The sequence below is a fragment of the Fusarium oxysporum genome, chromosome VII, assembly GCF_013085055.1.
Source record: "Fusarium oxysporum Fo47 chromosome VII, complete sequence".
Taxonomy (NCBI): Eukaryota; Fungi; Ascomycota; class Sordariomycetes; order Hypocreales; family Nectriaceae; genus Fusarium; species Fusarium oxysporum.
The window spans coordinates 3,200,120-3,222,422 of record NC_072846.1 but is presented as its reverse complement, the minus strand read 5'-3'; the positions used below and the strand labels follow the sequence as shown (position 1 = coordinate 3,222,422).

Genomic DNA, 22,303 nt, shown 5'->3' with positions numbered 1-22,303 from the left:
TGAGATTCTACTCTGTTGAATTTTCCGTGTTTCCCAATCTTGTCTCTTCTGAACCTCCGCACCCCCGTGATATGCTGCTTTCCTATGTCCACGCTGGCTGGCCCGGTGGACAGACATGGTCACAGCACACAGTTCAGGCCGGCCGGATGAGTCTGTGTGTTGGTAGGGAGCGGCATCGAAGTAGTACTTCTACCCTGATTTGCCTCTAAGACCATGCCAACGTTGAGATTGACCCGAGAATCTGCTTCACCACTCGTCACCTATGTTTTACACGTGAGGTTCTGCGAGCCTTTCCTTGATTGAATGAGCATTCCTTTTTGCGCACTTCTATACCACTTCTAACCCCGTCGAACCCACTTCTACTAGAATTGACCGAGCCGAACGGAGCCTAACGAGCCGCCACCTCATGCAACAAAGCGTCCTTTGCTTCTCATTGCAGGTTGCATTGAAAAGTACGTATTACAGTCGAGAGATCATGTCAGTTCATAGTGGTTCAACTCGTCCCAAAGCCATTTCAGCAACTGACCCTTTAACAAAGGCTCATCACATTACTCTTGTGTAGACCTCCAAGCCTGCTTGCCGATGAATACTGACACCTTCGATAGTCCATCATCGAGATGCTCAGCAACACATCAGAGAGGCCTTCCCTCCACCAAGATCAATACGCCAGTCGAATACTTCATTTCGATACTTTGGTGAGTTACTACAGAAAGCCACTGGTTCATTGTGCCTTCAACGCTGATGGGCCATTTCCTTCGAGACCATTCTTCTGACAGCCACTTCCAGTCGAGTTCAACATCCCCTGCAAGTCGCAATACGTCGTCATCCCCGAGACAGACCGCCCCATCCGGCATCCGATATACACGAGTGCGATACAATACTGGCAGTACCTCGCCTCGCTCCAGCTCCAATTGGAGATGAAGCACTGATGCATCTATGATGGCACTACCGTGCAGCAAATGAGCCTTCCCGCTATCATAGTCAAGCTGGTGCATAGGACAGACCTCCTCTATTCCACATGCGACTTTGGTGTACTTGAGCACCTTGATGCCGCATCTGAGAGAAAGCAGTCAACCGCTTTCATATTTCTGGTGTTCATAATCACCAAAGGTGGAATGATGTCACCAACTCCTTTCACTCTGTGATCTATCTTTGTCCTGCTCCGCGACTGATATGCTTCAATCGTGTTCGGGCAGCGTATCAACTCGATATGTTTGCTTCTGGGGGCTTGCACCATCTGAGAGCCACTATTCAGTGGCTTTTACTGATTTATGAGGGTACTGGGGATGTGGCCACTATGGCTCTCGCGGGCAGTTGTAGATATCTTTGGTACTACCGGGGGCTCAAAGCAACTTTGTTGCATTTCTCATTGGCGAAAAGTCTCAATATCGGGGGGAGCTCTTGTTCACACTGGTGCATAAGTGGACAAAGGCATCCCAATAAGTATTGCTTGTCTGCAGATACGTATGGAAAAGGACACCAGAGCGTTAGGGACGCCCGGCTTTTTGGTGCGTCTTTTCCATCTCTTGAGCCTTAGGTGTATGGGTAATGACGATTATCCAGCGCCTTGATACTTCGGATCATTGGTCCGTATATCAGTTGCAAGAAAGGGGACGCCTGGACTTGTAGTGTGGCTCATTTCCGGTCGAGACAAGCATCTTAAGCATCTGCCACAAGACTCTAGTAGATATCATCTGTTCGTGGGCTTCTGGGGGCTTTAAGAAAGTGCAAGAAAGATCTTCGTTATGGCTTTGATGGATATTAGCAATGGCTCGTTTAATATTATTGTGCTGTGATGCGGAAAAGTATCTATGGATACTGTGTAACTTGCAGTTATTAGAGGGCAGTGCGGTTTGTGTTCAATGCCCAACAAGGAACATCTGCATGGCCTTAATGCGGGGAGTTTAGTATAGGATTTAGTAGTATTCTATATTTAATAATATATAAAAGCTTATTACTTATATTTTCTACTTAAAATATATTTGTATTAGCTTAAAAATTATATTTATATTTTAAGAAAATTATATTTTAATATATATTTAAGTATCTAATCCTCTAACCTTTTTTTAATAATAAATATTTTAATTTATTCTTTACTTTAATATGAGAACTATCCAAGATCTTATAAAGCAGGTAAAGGCAGAAGGCTTTATCTTAACAAAGGTAAAGCCTTATTTAGCTAATAATAACACAACAAGGTTTATTGCAACAGAGACTATTAAGGTAAGTAATTGAAATAACAGTATCCCATCCTTTTATCTGACAACTATAGAAAGGTGATGTCGTTCTTCAAGTTCCTTATAAATCAGCACATACCACTGAAGACATATCAGCAGAAATTAAAGACAAATATCCAGACTGCAGCGCTCAGTCATACTACGCTTTAGAGATCGCCAAGAGTATTCGAAAGAAGGAAAGGAATGTGTGGTGCTTCCTTGACGAGGTCCCTGATAAGCTTCTACGAGATAGTATTATAACTTGGCCAGATAGTCTTATCCAAGCTTTGCCTAAACAAACCATCCGCTCAGCGACGGATCTCAGAGCCGCTTATAAAGACGACTGGAGAGAAACCGAATCGAGTCAGAAGAAAGGGGGTCTTGACATTGAGCAAGAGGAGTTCAAGCGGGCCTGGATAGTCGCTCAGACAAGAATGCTTGCCTGCGAAGGCAGTAACGGGGAAGCGATCCAGGCCATGCTACCATTGGCAGAAATGTTTAATCATGCATCCGACGGCTGCCATTTAGACTTTGCTGATAACTTCTATGAGTTCAGAGCAACTCGAGATTATAACTCTGGGGAGGAGGTCTGTTGGAATTATAATCCGCAATTCAGCAATGACGACTTATTATCCTGCTATGGCTTTATTGAAAAGAATAATAAGAAAGACTATTTCATCTTGGATGATTTTATTCTTAGAGAATCAGCAAGGTTACCAGAAATGCCCCAAAAACCAGGAAAGGGTAACCTTTTGCAGTATAGCAAGTCTGGGACTGTGGAATTAAACGACATTGCAAAGAAGAGCTTTTGCCTTCTTGCCCAGAAAGATAACACGACACGGGGAAATCAACAGCTAGAGTTGCATCCCGTCGAGTTTAATCAGTTTGTTAAAACGAAGCTTAGAGACATAGAAGCTAAAACTGCAGAGGAGTATAATAAGTTCTTTCGAGAACATATAAAAGAGATTGAAAGGTATCCTATATTTAGGGAAAGATGGGAAGAGCATCTGCTACTATTAGAAGAGGGTATTAAGAAATATTAATAGTTACTTCAAAACTTAAAGTAATTTATAACGCTATAAGCAGTCTTTAATATTTAAAGATGTCTTTTAATATATCTTTATCTTTATTATGGCCTCAAGTAGACTTAGTGCTACTACTCTAGCTAAGAAGCCTGTCACCCCACATGAACAATATTCAAGCTCTGTTGGTGTGCTTGGATGTAAGATTAATACCAATCGCGTTGCATATTGGCCTGACTCTGTTGGATGTGATGACATATGCATCAGAGTAGCTACAGAGAGACGTGAGGTTTATCTACTGAAGGTGGATGCATCGGGAGGCGCTTACGATATTTCATATGATGCCTGGAACTTTCTAGTAACTGGCAAGTCGGCCACAGAATCTCCAGCTATGGGAGGAGGCGTCTTCATGACATATGAAGTGGTCGACCCTACCTATTGTGTTCCATTACTTCAAGATGGGAAACTGCCTCTAGCTGCAGCGAATAGTATGAACTATCTAGCTAATTGCCTGCAGTCCCCTAACAGTTGGGTAGCTACGCACTATGTTTTATATAACATTGTGGACTCAACTTGTAAGTACGGTGTTGATGAAATATGTTATCTTGATCTTACTATCAGCAACCAAGCGCAATGTCCAAGCGGGCTTGGAGTAACCCCTGTTGGCCTCGATGTTAAAAATATCATTTGTGGGACTGGAAAGGAAGAAAAGGCACCATAGATAACATTTAATACTTCTAAGCTTTTAAAGAACAGAATAACTACACTTTTCACATATTATTTAAACTGGGTTTATATATACAGTAATATAATATATATAATAAAAAAGGCATAGAATTATATTTTATGTAAGTAACTATAAACTTATACTTCCCTTAATAGAGCACTATTATATATAGTTTTAGATATAGGCTTCTGAATTTTACTATAACTATAATTAGTTAGAGATATAAGACTTGTGAAATAGGTATAGAACCCCTATATAATACAGATAAACTAAACTAATAGTAGTATTGTTAGCAGTATGAGTGCTCCTAAGGAATCTTATGCGGGATGCTATGCATTATCGTGTACCTTATAGTCCAATCCTTATAATATGTAGAGAATATTTCGGTGGGAACAAGCTATGAACTGGTCTTTAATGCTGGGCAATTAGCTTTCAGTGGCATTAAGCGCCGTTTAAAAGAAGCCCGCCTTGATCTTGGATATGAGACTATTGGAATCATTGAAGCATCGCCTTTGCTAGAAAGACAATATGTTAAGATCCCCGTGATTTTGTCCAGCGAATTTGAGCTCATAGTTAGTATGATTGTACAGTACCTAGGTACCTAAACCTCGATGTAATCTCTAAATGTAATACCATAGTACATAAGATTATGTAGAGTGGGGACAAGATATATTAATATAAGATAAGAAAAGGTCGAGGATTAAGCAGGGTAGTTAATACAGTGCTAATAATGCTTCTTTAAAGTGTAATAATATTCTAATTTTACTAATTAATTAATACTGTATTTAACTAGGTATTTTATATACCTACCTATAGGAACTAAAGTAAGATAATCCTCTTTAAGCAGGTCTCTCTAATTACGATTTTAAATAGGTCTTATTAGGGAGACTAATTCTGTTGGCGCGCCATGGAGCATGATATTCCAACAATGCAGGACGAAAAGAGTCTATATCTCCCCGAGTTACCTCTTGAAGTTTTGGGTATTATATTCGAGAATGTTAGGTTCTGAAGCCAATTCTTTACTCCGAGCCTTTCGTTGACAACGGCAGATCATATCGACCCGAGATCTTAAGTCACTCACTGAAGTGTCCAAACGCATCAGAGCTGCGGCCTTGCCCATCTTCTGGTCATCTGTAGAGATAAAGCCCGAGGTGAGGTCCGGGCATCTATATACAATCCACGAATTGCCATCATTTCACACGGCGAAGACCTCATTACAATTGACGAGGTACCTCCATTTCCGGGCAGATTTCGACCTCCACCAACTACACAGGTGTCCACATTTCAGCGAGGATAGATACCAAGACCTGTATCATGAACCCGACTTTTTCGATGATTCCAGTTGGTCTAGTGATGGATCTACTACATCGATTGAATCTCCCATAATTCGACATACGGAAAGCTTTGACATTCTCGCGAATGCTGCTGAGACGATTCTGGTATCACTCCATGATAACCAGCTAGTCACGTTCAGGTATGCGTGGTAATCTGTGAGGAAAAGGGTGAAAGGTCATGATATGCTTACGTTTTCTATAGTTGGGAGATGGGGACTTGCATCCCGGCGAGTGTGCTGGGACCTAGCGGAATCATTAATAAATGCCAGAGCACCCTCAGAAACTTAAATCTAATCACAGACTGGCAATGCTATCGAACTGACCCTTTCTGGTTGACTTCGGGTTGTGAGAAAAGATCCGAGTTAAGCTTGCAAGGGCTCAAGGACCTCAGAAGGCTCTGTTGGAAAGCACCTCACGAAGAAGACTTGTTCGCTCTGTCCTGTGTTGTAGACACCAACAAGAGGCATCTTGAAGCCCTCGAATTAGACTTCATTGAGTGGGATACTTCTGCCGGACGTTCCTTCCGCTATGGAAATGGGACGCCTGACGTCTGCCCCTTACTTGGTGACGTCCTCCATCTGAGTCCGATTGCTGGGGGCGCTATTTTCCCAAAACTCCAGGAACTGAGTTTATCTGAAGCAGCTATCGGACCTAAATTGGCCCTGGCCATAGACTTCAATGTGCTGAGAGTATTGAAACTTAGGGGTTGCTACGGATGGTGTGAATTTTTGGAACATCTTACAGCCTCGAGGGTGAAACTGGAGATCACTACATTCGAGCTGATTGCAGCTGGAGATAAGTCACCAGCGGTGGAAATAAGAGATGATACGATTAATGAATTTCTTGCGTCTTTTACAGGACTTCAAGAACTTTACTTGCTGGTGTCAGCGCCGTGGTTTCCTTGCGGCCAGTTCAGTAGCGCAATTGCAAACCATCGCGCAACCTTACGGCAGTGCGTTCTAGATGGTCTATGGGAGAATATCCCCGAGGAACCCGAAAGAAGGATGTTGGCTGCGCCGTTTGGGGAAGGGTTTCTGGGGATACTGGACCTGCAGGCAATTGGGTTGATCAATGACCATCACACGCTGGTATGTATGTCCGGATAAGGCACTACTTCAGTTGAGTCGCCAACGTTACTAACATTTTCCCATGGAACAAAGAAGAACATGCTTCTACCATTCGCATCAAAATCGTGTCTTAATTTCATTCACATTCGCCAAGGTTATGTACTCCCGTGGCATCAACAAGTTTGGGTATGGCAAAAGACAGGAGCCAAAGCACAAAAGCCCCGCAAGTTCAATTCCCAATCTAATCAAGAAATCCGGCATGTAATCTTCAATCACTACTGCTGTGAAAGAGAATCATTTAGCCTGAAAGAGGAGTTTTGTTCTTTTGTCGAGTGGGCCTTTGGTGACAAGGGGATAAGATCACTTCAAATCATGGCTGTAGGGGACCATTCTCCCTCATTCGACCAGCTGGATAGTCAAATCTTTTTTCAACGGAAAGCCTCAGGCGGTTTCAACATCCTGTGTAGGGGATCTCGACAATGGAAGGACCTCGCTGAAGAGAACACGAGATTCTTACAGTCGTGCCCTAAGCTTAGGTTATTGTAGTTGAAGGCTTTGAAAATGACAATAACATGTAAAAGCTATAAAGAGTATATAACACTAGGCCTTCTCTAATTGAGAAGATTATATCATATTGCAACATTTTACTAAACTTTCTTCTGTGCCGTACTTACAGCAGTAAGTGTATAACAGCTATGCAAAACCACAATACGCTCTCGGCTCCGAAGACATATTAATTTGATTGTCCAAAACTGCACAAAGTGGCTCTCAATGCCAAACCTGTCACCAGATATGAACTTGCCGCACCTAGCACCAACCGTGGTTAACATACAGCATCGAATCAGGCCACCCAAGGGGCGAGCCTCGCTATGCTTTACCGCATATTACGGACAACTACCAACAGAATTATACACTACTATTAAAGAGTTGCCGGGGAATCAAGGAATACTGATGGAAAGCAAACGAAACAAAACCCTTATTGCAGCTCGTACAAGCGTCTCGGCACAGTTTACCGACATAATGCAGGCCACACATAAAGGGATTGCAGCGATACTTTGTGTATTTGATAATATTCAAGACAAAATTCTCATTCAAGAGTACCTAGAACTGAACCTCCTTCAACTTGGGCGTCTGAGTGAAACCGAACTTGCCAGTTCGATCTCGCAGGTATGAATATGGCTTGCCATTTTCGAGCTTTGTCCAGGTTTCTACTACCCACCATTGCCAGCTCTAACAATGGCTCTAGGTTATCGATGCCTATAGATACCTTGCTCAAGAATGTTCAACTTTACAAATCGAAGAAACTCGTGTCTCTCTGAATGGAACTGTCAAGTTAGGTACTGTTGACTAACCGTTCCGCAAGATTACTGCTGACCAGCGAGACAGTAATGGATCTTGGTTATAGTTTCCCATCAACGCAGTGGCCAAGTCAAAGGGCTGCAGACTATTGGTATCAAGAGTTTGCGGCTTTCATCTGCCCTTTGAAGCCTGAAAAATTAACTTTCAAAGGCCATTTATTCTACCAAGCAGCAACAAGTAAAAGGATCCCACCCTCCAATGTTAGTATTATCCTTCGCATATTGATGAGAATGCAATTCTAAGTCGAAAAGCATCTCTGGCTGCTTGAAAGATCGCAAGGGCCCCGAGGCTTAGCTCTGGCAGTCAAGAAGGCAATCGGAGTAATGTTGGCAGGCAACACTGAAAATAGATCAAAACGATATGGAAGTGTCTAGATAGCATTGACTGACAAAAATGGGACCTGATGTTACTCTTGAGCTATGTTAAACCTGAAGTGAAACTTATAACACCGCCAAACTTTGTTTATATTACTATTAGTTCTGTATCATTTGCCTTGGTAGTCATATCTTTACCTAGGTTGCAGCTCTTTAGGTAAACGGTTTCTGTAGCTTATATTCACATAAGTAGACTACAAGGTGTTACAAGGCTGGTGGTATTACACATTTTGCATAAGAAGTCGTTGAATTCCGTGTTATATATTACTCTACCATTACCGTGATAGGCTCAATCCCTTATGGTGAGACGTGCGACCCTGACTCACAGGACACCGAAGCAACTCGCTAGGAGCACATACGATGTAATACCTTTAGATGTATGATAATTATTTATAATGACACAGGGCCCGTTTCTACTTCGGCACAAAACTATCTGGTTAAGTTAGTACTACTATATTGACGAACAATCATCACGCCCGAACTTCAATATGTCTGAGAGAGCTAGAATCCCACAGACCCCAGGAGAGATGACTATCGATGCTGATGGAACCTCGCGTCAAGTGAAGAAAGCTATGGAGCCTTCCGATCTCGACTTCTCACCCAGCCCCCAAAGCATCCTTTTTACCTCTTTCGCCAGCCTTTCCGGTCTCTTGTTGGGGTACGAATATGGTAGTGTCAATGGAATAGTTCGCTCTAGAGCTTTCATCAATATCGTCGAAAGCCCGGGAACCGTGGCACTTAGAGACGACTATATAAGTCTCATCCTCCCGATTCTTTTCTGTGGCGCACTGCTAGGATCTATTGCCGGCGGATACGGTGCAGAATCCTTCGGACGCCGCCAGACTATCATTGCTGGGTCTGGTATCTACTCGGTTGGCGTCATCGTGCAGATGATGGTTGGTGTCGGATCAAGCGATGCTCTTGGCTCAATTGTCGCGGGACGTTTTATCGCCGGATGTGGTATGGGAAGTTTGACAACGGGTACAATATTGTACATGACAGAATCTGTTAGTAACCAATGGCTCTCGCACACTCTACAGATGTCTAGTTGCGCCTTTTATAGTGCTGACCTCTCATTCCAGTGCCACCACAAGGTTCGGGGAGGCTGTATTGCGTCTTTCCAGTGGTGCATCACGATAGGTTACCTGGCAGCGACAATCATTGTGTATGCAATCGACGACTACCATGAACCTGCTGCTTATAGGATTCTCATTGGAATCCAGTTTCTTTGGCCCTGCGTGGTAGGAATAGAGTGCTATCTCATGCCAGAGTCACCTCGCTATCTAGTCCATATCGACTCGCTGGGTGAAGCTTATCGAAGCTTGGAGCGATTACGTGGACTATCAATTGATTCACCAAACCTTCAGGTTGAGCTTTCTGAAGTGATTTTGGAGAGGCAAAAATCAAGACCATGGCTCATTTCGCTCCAGCAGTGGCTCTCACGCTGGGTGAAGTCCCTTGTTAGGTCTTGCAGTGAACCTCCTGTGCCTCGATGGTTTCTAGGGATTCTGATGCATATGGTCCATGAATGGTAACTGATCACCTGCCCTGTTCTATGTTAACCCTCCTCTGGGGAGCTTCCTCTATTCTAGACTGATAACTAGTCTAACAGTCTGCATCTCAGGTCCGGAATTACCTTCATCCTGTTTTTCACAAACAGATTTCTTGAGTCGTCTGAATCTTTGCACAACCCACTCCTCATCACTCTTATCCTAGCAATTGTTAATGTCTGCTCAACGCCTTTATCTCTCTGGACAGTTGACCGCTTCGGCAGGCGCTACGTCCTTTTGGCTGGCACAGGCGGTATGATTGCATCACATTTTATCAATGCTATTGTTGGAGTCACCGTTGGTATAGATAAAGGGCACCAAGAGAGTTCTGGGTGGATATCGAATAACAGTCATGCTGTCAACACACAAGTCGCGATGATGGCGCTTTTTGTTTTCTTCTATGCATCAAGCTGGGGGCCTACGTCTTGGGTTGTTGTCGGAGAGATCTTCCATCCGATGGATAGGTCTCATGCAGTTGGCTATAGCATAGCCGGTCAGTGGTTCTTCAAGCTTGTCATCACGGCTTCGTGCCCATATGTCACTGGCAAAGATCATGGGCACCAGCAATCCTGTGCTTTCTTCCTGTGGGGCTCCCTATGTGTCTTGAGTCTTGGTTTTGCTTATGTATTTGTCCCTGAAGGTAGGTGCTTGACCCTTGAGCAGTCCAGTCTCATGATGAACCAGACGGGACCACGGAAATCAAAGCGCTGGCTTCCTACCACAGTTGCCAAAAGTTAAGTACGCTAGTTCAGGAAGAATGTACTGGTATTTTAGCTATCCGTTGGCAGGCACCCACTCAGAAAGACCGTCTAAATTGGACCCAGAGAATGTTCTTAGTTATTTAGCTATATATAGTCTTATTTAAATAGTATAACAGGGTTTATAAGCCATTGTATATCTCTTGCCGCTTATGAAACTTTAAGAACATACATTGAGGGCAGTCTTTGTCTGGCATTTGCAGCTATCTTTTCAATGAATCAAAACAGATGGGTCACACTCAAGCAACAAGGTGACGCTTTCACCATCCATATCACTCCGCTCCTGGCAGAGATCTTGGACTGCCAAAATAAGAAAACAACCCCGTCTATGATATTTTTTATTGGCAGTGTAGCAGACATGAACATAGGGGAAGACGAAGCATCACTTCAACTCCCTCCATCGGATGAGTATGGCGTGACTTTGCACTTATGCCACGGACCGGAGAGATCAAATAAAAATGAGAATTTGCAGGTGATCCTCGCAAATGGTCCGATTAAACCTAAGCGTATAGGCTTGGACAATCACAATAGCGGAGAGAGCATTCCGTGGCTCAAGGGATATCAAAAGCCCTACCCGCTTGCGTCTGTTTACAGTCGACTACTTAGTCATTTCTTCGATGTTATATGTATTATGCTTTCCAGCTTCACTTCCGTCGAGTGCTTAACAGAGTATCTGTCAGTTTGGATTTTAGCACATGCCTCAACAAATAGTGATCCAGGCGTTGATATCCTGCCACGTCTTGTTGTTGTACTTGATGGCGAGGTAGACTCAGCAGCCAATTCTGAAAACAGCATTAGGCCGAAATCACTGAAAGAGATTCAGCATCAGATTGAATCCGGTATTCTGGACAGAACCGGATCATGCCTCAATAAAACATTTTCTGAGCTCTTTGTAGAGAATCTATCGTCTAAAGGTGGATCGCAAAGAAAACGGCAATGTCCGACACTCATGAACAAACTCTTAAATCACTGCTCACTATCAAGGAAGTTCAAACGTAAGAACAATACGGCAATGGATCCGCGTAACCTTATCTATATGTTTGAGGCCAGTTACGATTGTCTTATAAAGGACGGCGTGTTCAATCCAATATCAGCGTCACGTAGACACAACAACATCCCAACAGAGTCTGATAAAAGGATTGCTGCATTTTTGTCTGATTTAAAAGGGGATCTACCCAAAATGAAATGCAGAGCGTTGGAATATTTATTGTCTGCAATTAAGAGGCATGCATACCCTGCAGGAGCACATAGTAAGGTTTTATCTAATGCGCATTGGATAGTCACTCTTCTTCACCCCCTAAATGGCTATTGCAAGTGACAGAAAGCATACATCTTCTAACTTCTACAGATTTTTCATTCCAGGATATTTTTAAACTCATCTATAGACACATCTGGCGTAGTGCGGCACAAGCCTGTAACTTGTGTGTCAGCTCTCAATCGTATTTGGAAACCGAGCTCCTTCTTGCTTCAGCAAGTCAATCCATCAACCCTACCACCGTCGCCCGCCAACACATCACACTCGCTTCCAAGGTTTACAAGCAGTTTTCCATGCGCAAAAACTTAAAGTACTGTCCAATCTGCATTATTAGACCGCCAGAGACCCCGCTTCCATGTGGTCACTCGTATTGTACCGATGACATCCGTTTGATCGGTCATCAAGTGCAAAGAAACACTTTCATAGTAAAGCAGTGCGTAGTGTGTCAAAAGCTCGAGAAGCCAGTCCGATTCAGGTTTAGACCAGCCACCCGTGGCATCAGAGTGCTTGCCCTCGATGGAGGAGGTATTCGAGGAATTATACTTTTAGAATGTCTCAAGCTACTGGAGTCCAAAATCCAATTATACATTCCGAACTATTCCCTAATTGATATGTTTGACATGTGCGCTGGTACAAGTGCCGGTAATAACGCCCTGTCTGACCGAGGCAAGTACTGGTTTTAGCAGTACTAATTACTAACTGTTAACTCTAGGAGGTATCTGTATTCTTACCTTAGCTCACAAAGGGTTACCAATCTCCGAGGCAATACATCATTTCCTACACCTAAGTACTTCAGTATTTAGGAAACAATCATTCTGGAGACGTGCAATGAACTTATTACTTCATGGGTCTATTTACAGTAACAGTGCTATTAATAGGCCTTTAGAACAGCACTACGGCCAGAGTACACTATCCGGTTACTCACCTGCTGTATCTAGAGGGGTCAAGCTCTTTGTGACTGCAAAGGGAACACCATGCAGAGATTATATTATTACTAACTTTTTAGCACCAGACAGTAACAAGGCTCACAACGACTACCAACATGCACCACCAAATGTAGCAAATGGAGGTATTCAAGTTTGGGAAGCGTATGTCTAACTTCACTGTCTCATCCTGACACACCACTTCCCACATTGCAATCAAAGTGACAATCGTTAATTGCATGGCCGTAGCTGGCAAGGTGCAGGTACCAGAAGTTATACTGACCTCGTTCTATAGGGCACGCGCAACAAGCGCCGCTCCAGTGATGTTCACGCCTCATACTATTCCTGGTGTAGGGACGTTTCAGGACGGTGGACTCTGGCAGAATAACCCTCTGGCAGTGGCTTTATCCGAAGCTAGAGAAATGTGGCCGTCAGCAAACGTACCTGATGTTGCTCTGTCCATTGGCACAGGCTTTCATAAAAGGACTAGAAGCTCAAATGCGGATGATACGGCAAGGATAGCTAACGCAGATCCTAGACGTACAGGGTCTGATGGGAACGAAATGGCCAATACCAGTGATTATGTTATTATCAACATTCTGTGGAAGATCTGTTTCTTTGCTTCAATTCTTCGACTCTTACTTTCTCTCATGGATAGCCCTGCTATGGATAGTGATAAATGCCAGCGGTATATAACCCGTCATGGTCTTACAGAGCACCAAGCTCGTCAGCGCATATTTCGGGTCGACGTTGACTTTCCTGTAGAATGTCCAAGGATGGATGACCTGAAGTCGATGCAAGATGTCAGGCAAGAGGCCATCAAGCAGTTTTCCAGTAACTCAGATATTCAAAATATTGCCGAACTACTTATTTCAAGTCTTTTTTTCCTTGAACTGACGGAGCGTCCTTGTCGCCATGAAAGCTATATCAGCTTTCAGGGCCGCATTCTTTGTGACGTTGGCCCAGGACTGCAGCTTCAACGGCTTTTGTCAGTTCTCGTGGACCACAGGTCTGTGTTTGAAGTTTGCGGGCGCTTATTTCCGCTTACTGGGATGATCAATAATGAGGCAGCGACAATGGAGTTTGAGCTTCACGTTAACGGGACTGTGACGGAATTCACAAGTCGGTTCACAATATCACTTATTCAATCACAACCATCAGGGAAAGTCAGTCGTCCTATTAGTAGATCGCCTATGGACTTAAAAGGGGTCATGGCGATTCAAGGATGGGACTGTCCCTTTATAGAACGGCCAGTAACAATAAGAAAAAGAAAAAGGGGACATGACTTCTCTGGGCGTAAAGGCCTCAAGCCTACAGGATATAAGAGATTGCGAATATAGCAAGAGCTTGAAGGGACATTAAAAATAAAATTATATATTAATAGCTTCTCTAATAATATTATATATAATTAGAGAAAATTAAGATAGGATATACTCTCTTTAATATATAAATATATTATATGTCTTTAAACTTATTCTCTTCTATTGAGATATGAATACGCCCCTGACTATCTTACTACTGCTTGGTAGTATATACCAATGTGCCGGACAATCCGATTATAATGATAATTGCCAGCCTGCTTTATATATCAAGGCTGGTGACTATGGGAATTTCACATCACCTAATGCTAATGCAACGTGTGAGCATGCTCTTATATCCTTCCTCGAAGTAGATACTAGCGAGACTGTCTCTTTGCAACAAGGTGATGCAATCTGCGAGGTTTATCCGCTCATACATATCTCAATTCCAACTGACACGCCGGTTGGCACCGCAAAGATAACCTGGCTTTGTGATAATGAGAAGCCCAACCCATGCCAGCTGCTTTTTGTTCAGCCTGCATCTCCATATGCAACGGCTTCAGTATCAACTTTTGCCATGACTCTGGAATGCCCCTCATCTGAAAGCGGTATCATTCCTCAAACCGATACCGCTCAAGGTTCGGGGTCGAATTTGGTACCATCTCAAGTCCAACCGCCAGGGTCTTCAGTGACGGGAGGGCCTTCTAGAGTCCAATCAGGTGGAGAAGCGGCAACGGCTACTCCGTACATAGACAGTACTACCCCTGAGTATGGTGGGAGTATACCAGAACATACAGAGTCTGGTACTGAACCTTTCACTGGAGGGGAAACTCAGACAAGTCCAACAATGGTTGCAACAGATGCTGTTCCATCTGGCACGAATGAGTCTTCGCAGCTAGCGGATCACGACGTGGGAGTAACACCGCCAGTGGAAACGAATATCTCGGATATCTCAAATGCTACAGTGACTCCTATCCCGGAGAATACGGCTGTACTCACCGGAACACAATCACCTGCTCAGGGCTCAGATAATGCATCTTCAGACAACGGCTGTACTTGTGCCTAGCCTTTGTAAGAAGCTGGAGCTGAGAGTAAAGATAGCATAAGTAAGAGGTATTAATAACTGTAAAGTTTATAAGAGTTAGATATTAATACTGTAATAAATATTATATAAGTTAGTATATTAAAGATAAAGTAATAGGAGGTTATAATATAAAATATAATAATATTTTAAAGTAATAACTTATAAATATATTTAATACTTAATTATAATATTAATTTTTCCTCTCTTCCTTTTTTTAAAAAGATTTTAAGTCTAATTACTTTATTAATATTATTTCTTTTACTACTATATTTAATACAGATAAGCCTGTACCTTACTATTAATTATGGAGTTAAATAATACCCCAAGAGTGAGGGCCTTATTCGCTACTCAAATCACTTGTCTAGCAGTGGTATGGGCTGTGGTACTTATCCGACTTGGAATAAAGCTGGCACTAAAACGGCAACGAACTTGGGACGATATATGGATGTTTACTGCAGCTGTTAGTAACCGATAAGTAAGATTTTCCATATAAGCTTATGCTGATAGTTCAAGACTTTTTTCACCGCAATGAGTGTACTCATTATGAGAGGCATTGCTCTAGGGGGAATTGGACAAGATGCTAGCCAATTGACGTTGCAGAAAATATCTATCGGCTTACAGACGTGGTACTTTGGAGAAATCCTTTATGCCCTTTTATCTCTGTGCATCCGTCTTTCAATTACGATTTTCCTCTCCCAACTTCTCAGACAACCAAGCCACATATGGGTCCTTTCTGGCTGCCTGGCTGTCGTTTTCATTACAACCCTATGCTTCTTATTGGCTACTATTTTCCAGTGTTCCCCTGTTCGATTCTACTGGGAACAATTTTCATTGTCCGATAACAATGGAACCTGTTCGAATACTGAACTCGTTCGTACCACAGCGATTGCTCATAGTATCGTTGCCGCGTTGAGCGACTGGATCATGACATTCCTACCTGTAACATGTCTCTGGAAAACTCGAACTGCAACAAGTTCCAAGATAACAGGCACTGTTCTCATCAGCCTTGGTCTGTTGTAAGCAGTATTCTTACACCTTTGAGGCTTTCTCTCATATATCCACTAGCGCCGGAATAGCAATGATTGTTCGCATCCCTCAAATTAAGTCTGTGGCCTTGACCAGTGACTTTCTATACTCCAGCATGTTAGTAATAAGCTCACAGAAGCTACTCAACCCATAGAACTCTATACCGTCGTATTAACATTGAGAATCATAGCAACTTGGCTATTCTTTCAATCGTGGAGCCTTGCCTTGGTATTCTTGGCGGCTCGGCTGCCAGCTTAGCTTTGGCTGTCAGGACGAGTCTAAATCGAAATTCAAGGAGACCCAGCACGTCACCTGTTCGATTGAGACTGTATCCAGGCACCACTACTATTGTGAATGGTGGAAGGGGTCACTCTACAGACTTCGGACCACCTGCCCAGGGAATTGGAGTCTCGAGTCGAGTGACCTGCACTAGGGAGCGTTTATCCGATGAGTTGATGGACTACCATGACTTCTTGGCGACTTGCGCTGGGAAGTGATATCAAGTTTCGGTGACACGGAGCGAGGGGTCCTTGTTCCCTGGGTCACAAATCCAATACGGTGGTCAGTATATAGGGCCTACGGAGTATTTTTAGAACAGTCTCACTTGTACTCAACATCAGAACGCTGGATTAATGTGACATAGTGCTGAGCTTATGGGAGGTGGGAGGTTGGTCTTATGGAATACTTGAAACTTCATAAAATAAACTAAATCCCCGAATTGAAAGTAATAAAGTGTTTGCTTTGACGTTGGAGCTTTCTCCTCGTTTATATCTCCTCATGCTCACATTCAACCTCATACAACATCTTACCTACTTACTCCAACAACTAGAGCCTTACCTTTATCCACAATCAACACCTATGATGGAGGGGATGATATTCGAGATCATACGCAGACTTGACCTGGACTCAGTTGATATCCATGTTGCTGTCGTATATCTGCAAAGACTTCTGATATGTCTCCCAGGCACCCCATCAGCACTCCACTGCTACACGAAGCCTCTAGTGTTTCTGGCGACCTTAAGGGTTGCTCATAAATTTGTTTGCGATTTCTCGTATTTCCGCATGCACTTGTTCACTACATTATCTCGAGCCTTTTATATCACAACACAGGATTTTAATAGTTGCGAGTTCTTCCTAATGAAAGCATTGGATTGGGACTTAAACGTGTCAGAGTTACAGTTCAGTTTGCTCAAGGCCAGCTTCGAAGAAACTGTCGATCCACGGAGCCGAATTTGCTCTCTGATACGCAGCAGTTACGACCCGCCGACATTAAGAAGGGCAGATGCAAAGGCAGGTGATGAGTTTAGTCAACACTTGATTGAATCTGCTTCGGAACAGGAAACATTGGATAGATGTGAGCGGAGACACAACTGACACCAGGGATCATTCTATCCCAAAGGTGATGGCTTTGGAGTGGCCAATCCAGTATCCAGATACATATTTCTGTTACTTCTGTTCTTCTTCGACTGTGTTATTTATAGCATGTCAGACTGGCTTCCTCTTTACGTAGATCACCGCAATCTTACGTATTGTAATAAAGTATTTAGCAATAAACTACCGAACAGTACTTAAAATAGAGTAATTGAGTCTCACCTAGCAAGCGATGTCTATAGGTCGGGCGAGGAGGAAAGGATAACACACCTTATCTACAATACGCAGGTTGTAAGTTTATACTTGATTCCTTGATAGATACCTCCCGGTACCCTGATATGATTATAAGTGCTATATCTATCCCCCTGAATGGAATGTGATCTAGCTTCATATCTGGTTTACGCCGCGCCACCACCGTCGTGTCTACTAAGGCGAACCTTCCAGCCTGCATTTAATGATGGTATTGACCAGATCTCAGCGAAGGGAGGCTACTCCCAACACCACTCAACATCCACCGGACTTTGACAGAAACGCTTCACTCAATACTGAGCTTTACGAAACCTCTCACAGTGGGGATTGGGAGAACGAGGTCGATATTATTGGAGTATCATATGTAGACGATCCTAACTCGAGAAAGCTAGTTGTGACTATTATGTCACGAAGCACTAATAAGGAGGAGACTCTGGATATGGAGCTGATTTATAAGAAATGCCCACAGAAGGTAAGGTATTCTTATTTATAAGTACATTATTCTTATAACTAACCTCTATGAGATGCTTAAGTTTTATGAGAGACATATTCACTTCATTGAAGAATAATAATTTAATTATATACTCTATAAGGTATAGACTTGAAGTAAGCCCAATACTGTCGGTGATATGTATAGAACAGGTAGTAAAATCCCATACTAATAAAAAGAGATAACATTAAGAGGCATGTGAAAAAGGTTGTACCATAAGATATAAGTGTCTCTTTATCTATATCTGGAAATCCTTTGATTTCAGAACGCGTGGTAGCAATTATAATAATTATGCTAGCTGTTTCAGCTACTGCAAGAAGCCAAATGGCCCAAGCAATGGCATTCAAGGACGAAATCCACCAAACGTGCCACCATATTGTAGCTGTTATTATTGACGCAACAAACAGCCATTTTGACACGAGAGTCCGCGTTTTGGTGCGCCCAAAATCAGAGCTTGCCAATATCTGAGACGATGACATGTCTGATAATGAAATGTGCGACGTTGAGTTTCTGTCAATGTAGATGCAAGTAGCGTCAGTATGGATACATAAGCCCCACGCATTTCCTGGCTCCAAAGTTGTCGAACCATTGGTGGACTTTGCCAATTGATTTGTGTTTGCAGTGATCTGTAGATATGAGAGCATTTAGTGATGAAACGAAATTGATCAAGAACTTCAAATGCATCGGCTTCATGGAGCTTGCGAAGCTATTACAGATCTTAATTCATAAGGTCAAGGACTTGTGCTTACATTTAAAAATGAGCAATGCTGGCTATCAAGATGATTTGGTGGAACCAAGAGACTAATTATAATAATAATAATAAACCATGTTAATATATAACCTTGTGCTCGGATGAGAATGTTAGAGCATGGGATTGCGGGTCGAGAGTTCATGCCCAGGCACTTTTGGGCAAGGCCTGTAAGTAGATGATTCAAGAACAAAGTAGGATGGGCCATATAAATATGCTATGTACGTGGATCTACATACAGCACAAATATAGCATGCACTATTCTGAGTAGGTTGCCAAACTGTCTTTTGAACACTAGTGTCCTATAACAGTAGTCACTCCCCAAAGTTCTCGTTTAAATATTGCTGAATCTCGTGTGACAATAATGACACTTCAAACTCACTGTCAACAGTCCAAACGCCTGATTTGCGCCATGATAGGCTTCATTCCTACCATTTGTTTAGCAATATATATTGCCAAGAATATAACAATCAAGCAAGAGGGTATTGTCAAGATACAGTTTGTCAAACCAAATCTTCGACCGAGGCTCGATCTTTCCGACGTCAAAGGCAAAGCGTCAGAGGTGCTTTCAACAGTAAAAGACGTGGCCACGAAAGCTGTCTCAGAGGCTGCGTCGAAAGAGACATCAATTACCAGCTTATTGGAAGAATTGCCAAAGGAAATAACCCTAGGATCCCAGAAGCTGTGTATACGATACAAGGACGTCCAGTGTCGGTCGATACCATCAAATTTCAATTCTTGGTTTCCGGAGCCAGTCATGCAATTGATCTCACATCTCTCAGACAATCCCAATATTTCTAGGGCTTGGACTCAAGTAGACATCCAAGATTGTATAGTTGCTATTATTATTAGTCTATCGCTTTGCTGTATACTTATAGTACTTATTTTTCTTTACCCATCTATGCTCTTTCAGAAATACTATCGGTGTTTATTAGTCCTTGAAGTAATAGTCTTTACTATGACTTCTATTTCGCAGATCACAAGCTTAATAGCAATCTATTTCATTCATAGAGGACTGACAAAGGTCTCATTGTTTCATGTTAGTAACGGGAAGCTTTCTTTTTACTTAATGTTAATCTTTTTTCTTACGTGTATATCAATTGCTTGTTATATTTGGCATCGCATTAGGATACGAAAGGAACCTAAGTAGCCTTAATTAAATATTCTAGTCTCTATTAAATACTATATACATATACTATCTTATTTCTTTGATGGTGTTATAACTGGAGTTGGGACAGTTGATGCGGGGCTACTTCGGTCTGGCTCCCACCAATGGTATTTAGGGGCTTTGTAACCATTCAATCGAAGGTAATATGTATGCGCCGAGGCAGCTACCCATTCTGCAGGCGCCTTGAGATGGTTCACACATGGAACTTTAATTGTTTTCCAATCCGGTTCCTCGTTAAAATTTAGCTCTGGATAAACGATTCGCATATCTATTGGGTCGCAGTTCAACGCGCTCATCACGTCCCGAGGCTTCTCTGATGGCTGCACAACCCATAAACATTGGACATCTCTGCTTTCAATTGCTACAACAAACAGCAAGAGTAATTGAGCAATAAGAGCAACTGATAGTCTAACCATTGTTACAGTGGGAGAGTCATCCTGGTAAGGACCATAGCTTTAAGTACTTTACGGCCTTACTGAAAAAGGCTGAATTTAGAAGAGCATCTTGAATTATAATTAATCTTAGCTCTGTTCTACAATGGACTGGCTATTATAACAGACTTGTGCTTTCCAAGAGTATTTAAATTATCTTATAAATAGTTCCTAATTTTAAAGTAAATATAGAATTGGACCTATTGTCAATGTTTCAGTAACACTGCTTACACCGAACTCTTAATAATTGTCATTCACACAGGCAGATATCAAGCCAGCATATACCCAAGAATTTTGAGAGACTGCATACTTCAAACCATATTGAGGGTATGTATTAGTTCACTTTATGGACAGCCTGCCTCTCGAAGTTTTTTGGCTTCTACTCGACTCACTATCTTCTTGCGATGTCTCCAAGCTGTCTGCAACTTGCAAGTCTCTGCACTTCAAATTATTGCCATTCTTATATCGCCACTTGCGAATCAACTTCCGACATGGTCGCGAAAGTAAAAGGAGCCTCCATATCCTGAGAGTCATGCACCAGAGGCCGTACTTGATCTCACTCATCAGGAATATAGAAATCATAGATCAGGAGTTTGGATCGTGGTCAGATGGGCAATCCAACTTGCTAGACATCGCTCTTTCAAGCGTCATGAAGTATCCAAGCAAGATTCTATCATTCTCGACAGCGGTTCACTGGGTTCCCCGTGAAACTGTGTTCCGCAACCTTACTTCCCTGACCTATCTGGGAATACACACAGATACTGAGGCTGCGTGGGTCCGTTGGCATCTACAGAACTGTTCCCGCCTTGCAGAGTTACGTCTTAGCTTTCCTCCATACGGCCCAAGACTCGCCAATGATTGCTTTGACATCGCTACTCTCAGTCATGTAAGAAAGCTCTCACTCGATTGTGTTCCTCTTTATAGTTGGATGAAGCAACCGAAGTGGAGGCTTCAACTTTTGGATTTGAGACTCTGTCCAGGATCCGGCGGGTTTGTCAAGCAGATGATGTTGACGGAACAATTCAGGCATCTCCGGGTTTTCCGTTTAGCTGGACATCTGACACCTGAACTTCTGCAAATCCTACTCTTTCATCTGTGCAGAGCGCCATTATTACAGGAGATGTGTTTGCGAGTAGGCAACATATACCGACCTATTAATCTAGCTCCTTACTTCAAGTATTCTCCGTCGTTACGCGTTCTAGTCATAGACGTAAGACAGAACATCGCATTACCTGAAACAGCATTCAAGTTTAGCATTCGTGAGTTGGAAGCCATTGTCCAAGCGTGTCCCTCGTTGGAATTTCTGGGCCTCCCAATACACCTTGGTAACCCCCACTTCAGACGGTACCAGAGAGTCAAGCTATCAGTAAGCTTCTTTTTTCCATCGAGCAAAATACTACAACGGACTCTGAGTCTAACCTATATATATTCAGGAAAGCATCAAGCTCCGCCTAGGTTGCCTCCGAGGCATCCATCTGAGAGGCGATTGCACTCCGATAAGACGAGCGACAAACGATGCCAAACACCTAGCTAAGGGCTTAACCAGGTCAACAAAACTGAATATCTATATCAGCCACGGCTCAAAACTCCGCAAAGTCTCGTTCCAGAGATCTGCTAGAGCTCGCCAGCTGGACATAACAACGGATGAAAAGTCTCAATGGTGCCTTGAATTGTGATGCGAATAGAAGAGGTCACTTCCTAATTTCCCTGAATTCGGTATGGCTTTAATTAAGTAATCGTGTTGTGGCGTCAGCAACCACAAATCTAACTGTTATTGTTCCACCATTAAATCATTGTTTCCAGCATTGACCCTAAGAATTGTCAGTGCATCGTGACGACACAGTCACTAGCTA

At 42.8% G+C, this 22,303-nt stretch overlaps 11 protein-coding genes across 11 annotated transcripts; all 11 read left to right on the top strand.

The window, feature by feature from the left end:
- Positions 1 to 2,272: 2,272 nt before the first annotated feature.
- Positions 2,273 to 2,920, top strand: FOBCDRAFT_95304 (uncharacterized protein; the record flags this gene model as incomplete). Its single annotated transcript, XM_059612275.1, has 1 exon — positions 2,273 to 2,920. A coding segment is annotated over one exon (648 nt), but the record flags the coding sequence as incomplete, so codon positions are not given.
- Positions 2,921 to 3,347: 427 nt separating this feature from the next.
- On the top strand, positions 3,348 to 3,959 carry FOBCDRAFT_139690 (uncharacterized protein; the record flags this gene model as incomplete). Its single annotated transcript, XM_054706083.1, has 1 exon — positions 3,348 to 3,959. One exon carries the CDS (start codon positions 3,348 to 3,350, stop codon positions 3,957 to 3,959), a length of 612 nt encoding a protein of 203 aa, XP_054562058.1.
- A 1,537-nt stretch (positions 3,960 to 5,496) lies between these two features.
- On the top strand, positions 5,497 to 6,405 carry FOBCDRAFT_139231 (uncharacterized protein; the record flags this gene model as incomplete). The annotated part of the gene is made up of 1 exon (XM_054706082.2): positions 5,497 to 6,405. A coding segment is annotated over one exon (909 nt), but the record flags the coding sequence as incomplete, so codon positions are not given.
- A 732-nt stretch (positions 6,406 to 7,137) lies between these two features.
- On the top strand, positions 7,138 to 7,967 carry FOBCDRAFT_204500 (uncharacterized protein; the record flags this gene model as incomplete). Its single annotated transcript, XM_059609129.1, has 3 exons — positions 7,138 to 7,533; positions 7,613 to 7,703; positions 7,753 to 7,967. 3 exons carry the CDS (start codon positions 7,138 to 7,140, stop codon positions 7,965 to 7,967), a joined length of 702 nt encoding a protein of 233 aa, XP_059467629.1.
- A 620-nt stretch (positions 7,968 to 8,587) lies between these two features.
- Positions 8,588 to 11,511, top strand: FOBCDRAFT_242059 (and other transporter-domain-containing protein; the record flags this gene model as incomplete). Its single annotated transcript, XM_059610436.1, has 5 exons — positions 8,588 to 9,106; positions 9,140 to 9,630; positions 9,724 to 10,289; positions 10,527 to 11,402; positions 11,477 to 11,511. The coding sequence occupies 5 exons, from the start codon at positions 8,588 to 8,590 to the stop codon at positions 11,509 to 11,511; spliced, it is 2,487 nt and encodes an 828-aa protein (XP_059465456.1).
- Positions 11,512 to 12,376: 865 nt separating this feature from the next.
- On the top strand, positions 12,377 to 13,925 carry FOBCDRAFT_140034 (acyl transferase/acyl hydrolase/lysophospholipase; the record flags this gene model as incomplete). Its single annotated transcript, XM_059608074.1, has 2 exons — positions 12,377 to 12,750; positions 12,881 to 13,925. Coding segments are annotated over 2 exons (1,419 nt in total), but the record flags the coding sequence as incomplete, so codon positions are not given.
- Positions 13,926 to 14,076: 151 nt separating this feature from the next.
- On the top strand, positions 14,077 to 14,949 carry FOBCDRAFT_204498 (uncharacterized protein; the record flags this gene model as incomplete). Its single annotated transcript, XM_059609128.1, has 1 exon — positions 14,077 to 14,949. The coding sequence occupies one exon, from the start codon at positions 14,077 to 14,079 to the stop codon at positions 14,947 to 14,949; it is 873 nt and encodes a 290-aa protein (XP_059467627.1).
- Positions 14,950 to 15,271: 322 nt separating this feature from the next.
- On the top strand, positions 15,272 to 16,147 carry FOBCDRAFT_139163 (uncharacterized protein; the record flags this gene model as incomplete). Its single annotated transcript, XM_059608032.1, has 3 exons — positions 15,272 to 15,427; positions 15,481 to 15,983; positions 16,033 to 16,147. The coding sequence occupies 3 exons, from the start codon at positions 15,272 to 15,274 to the stop codon at positions 16,145 to 16,147; spliced, it is 774 nt and encodes a 257-aa protein (XP_059467626.1).
- A 983-nt stretch (positions 16,148 to 17,130) lies between these two features.
- On the top strand, positions 17,131 to 18,106 carry FOBCDRAFT_242058 (uncharacterized protein; the record flags this gene model as incomplete). Its single annotated transcript, XM_059610435.1, has 4 exons — positions 17,131 to 17,347; positions 17,475 to 17,499; positions 17,571 to 17,655; positions 17,843 to 18,106. 4 exons carry the CDS (start codon positions 17,131 to 17,133, stop codon positions 18,104 to 18,106), a joined length of 591 nt encoding a protein of 196 aa, XP_059465455.1.
- Positions 18,107 to 19,344: 1,238 nt separating this feature from the next.
- Positions 19,345 to 19,641, top strand: FOBCDRAFT_98315 (uncharacterized protein; the record flags this gene model as incomplete). Its single annotated transcript, XM_059612285.1, has 1 exon — positions 19,345 to 19,641. A coding segment is annotated over one exon (297 nt), but the record flags the coding sequence as incomplete, so codon positions are not given.
- A 1,341-nt stretch (positions 19,642 to 20,982) lies between these two features.
- FOBCDRAFT_138690 (uncharacterized protein) lies at positions 20,983 to 21,984 on the top strand (the record flags this gene model as incomplete). Its single annotated transcript, XM_059608004.1, has 5 exons — positions 20,983 to 21,336; positions 21,375 to 21,440; positions 21,552 to 21,582; positions 21,614 to 21,816; positions 21,889 to 21,984. The coding sequence occupies 5 exons, from the start codon at positions 20,983 to 20,985 to the stop codon at positions 21,982 to 21,984; spliced, it is 750 nt and encodes a 249-aa protein (XP_059467624.1).
- Between the last annotated feature and the right edge of the window lie 319 nt (positions 21,985 to 22,303).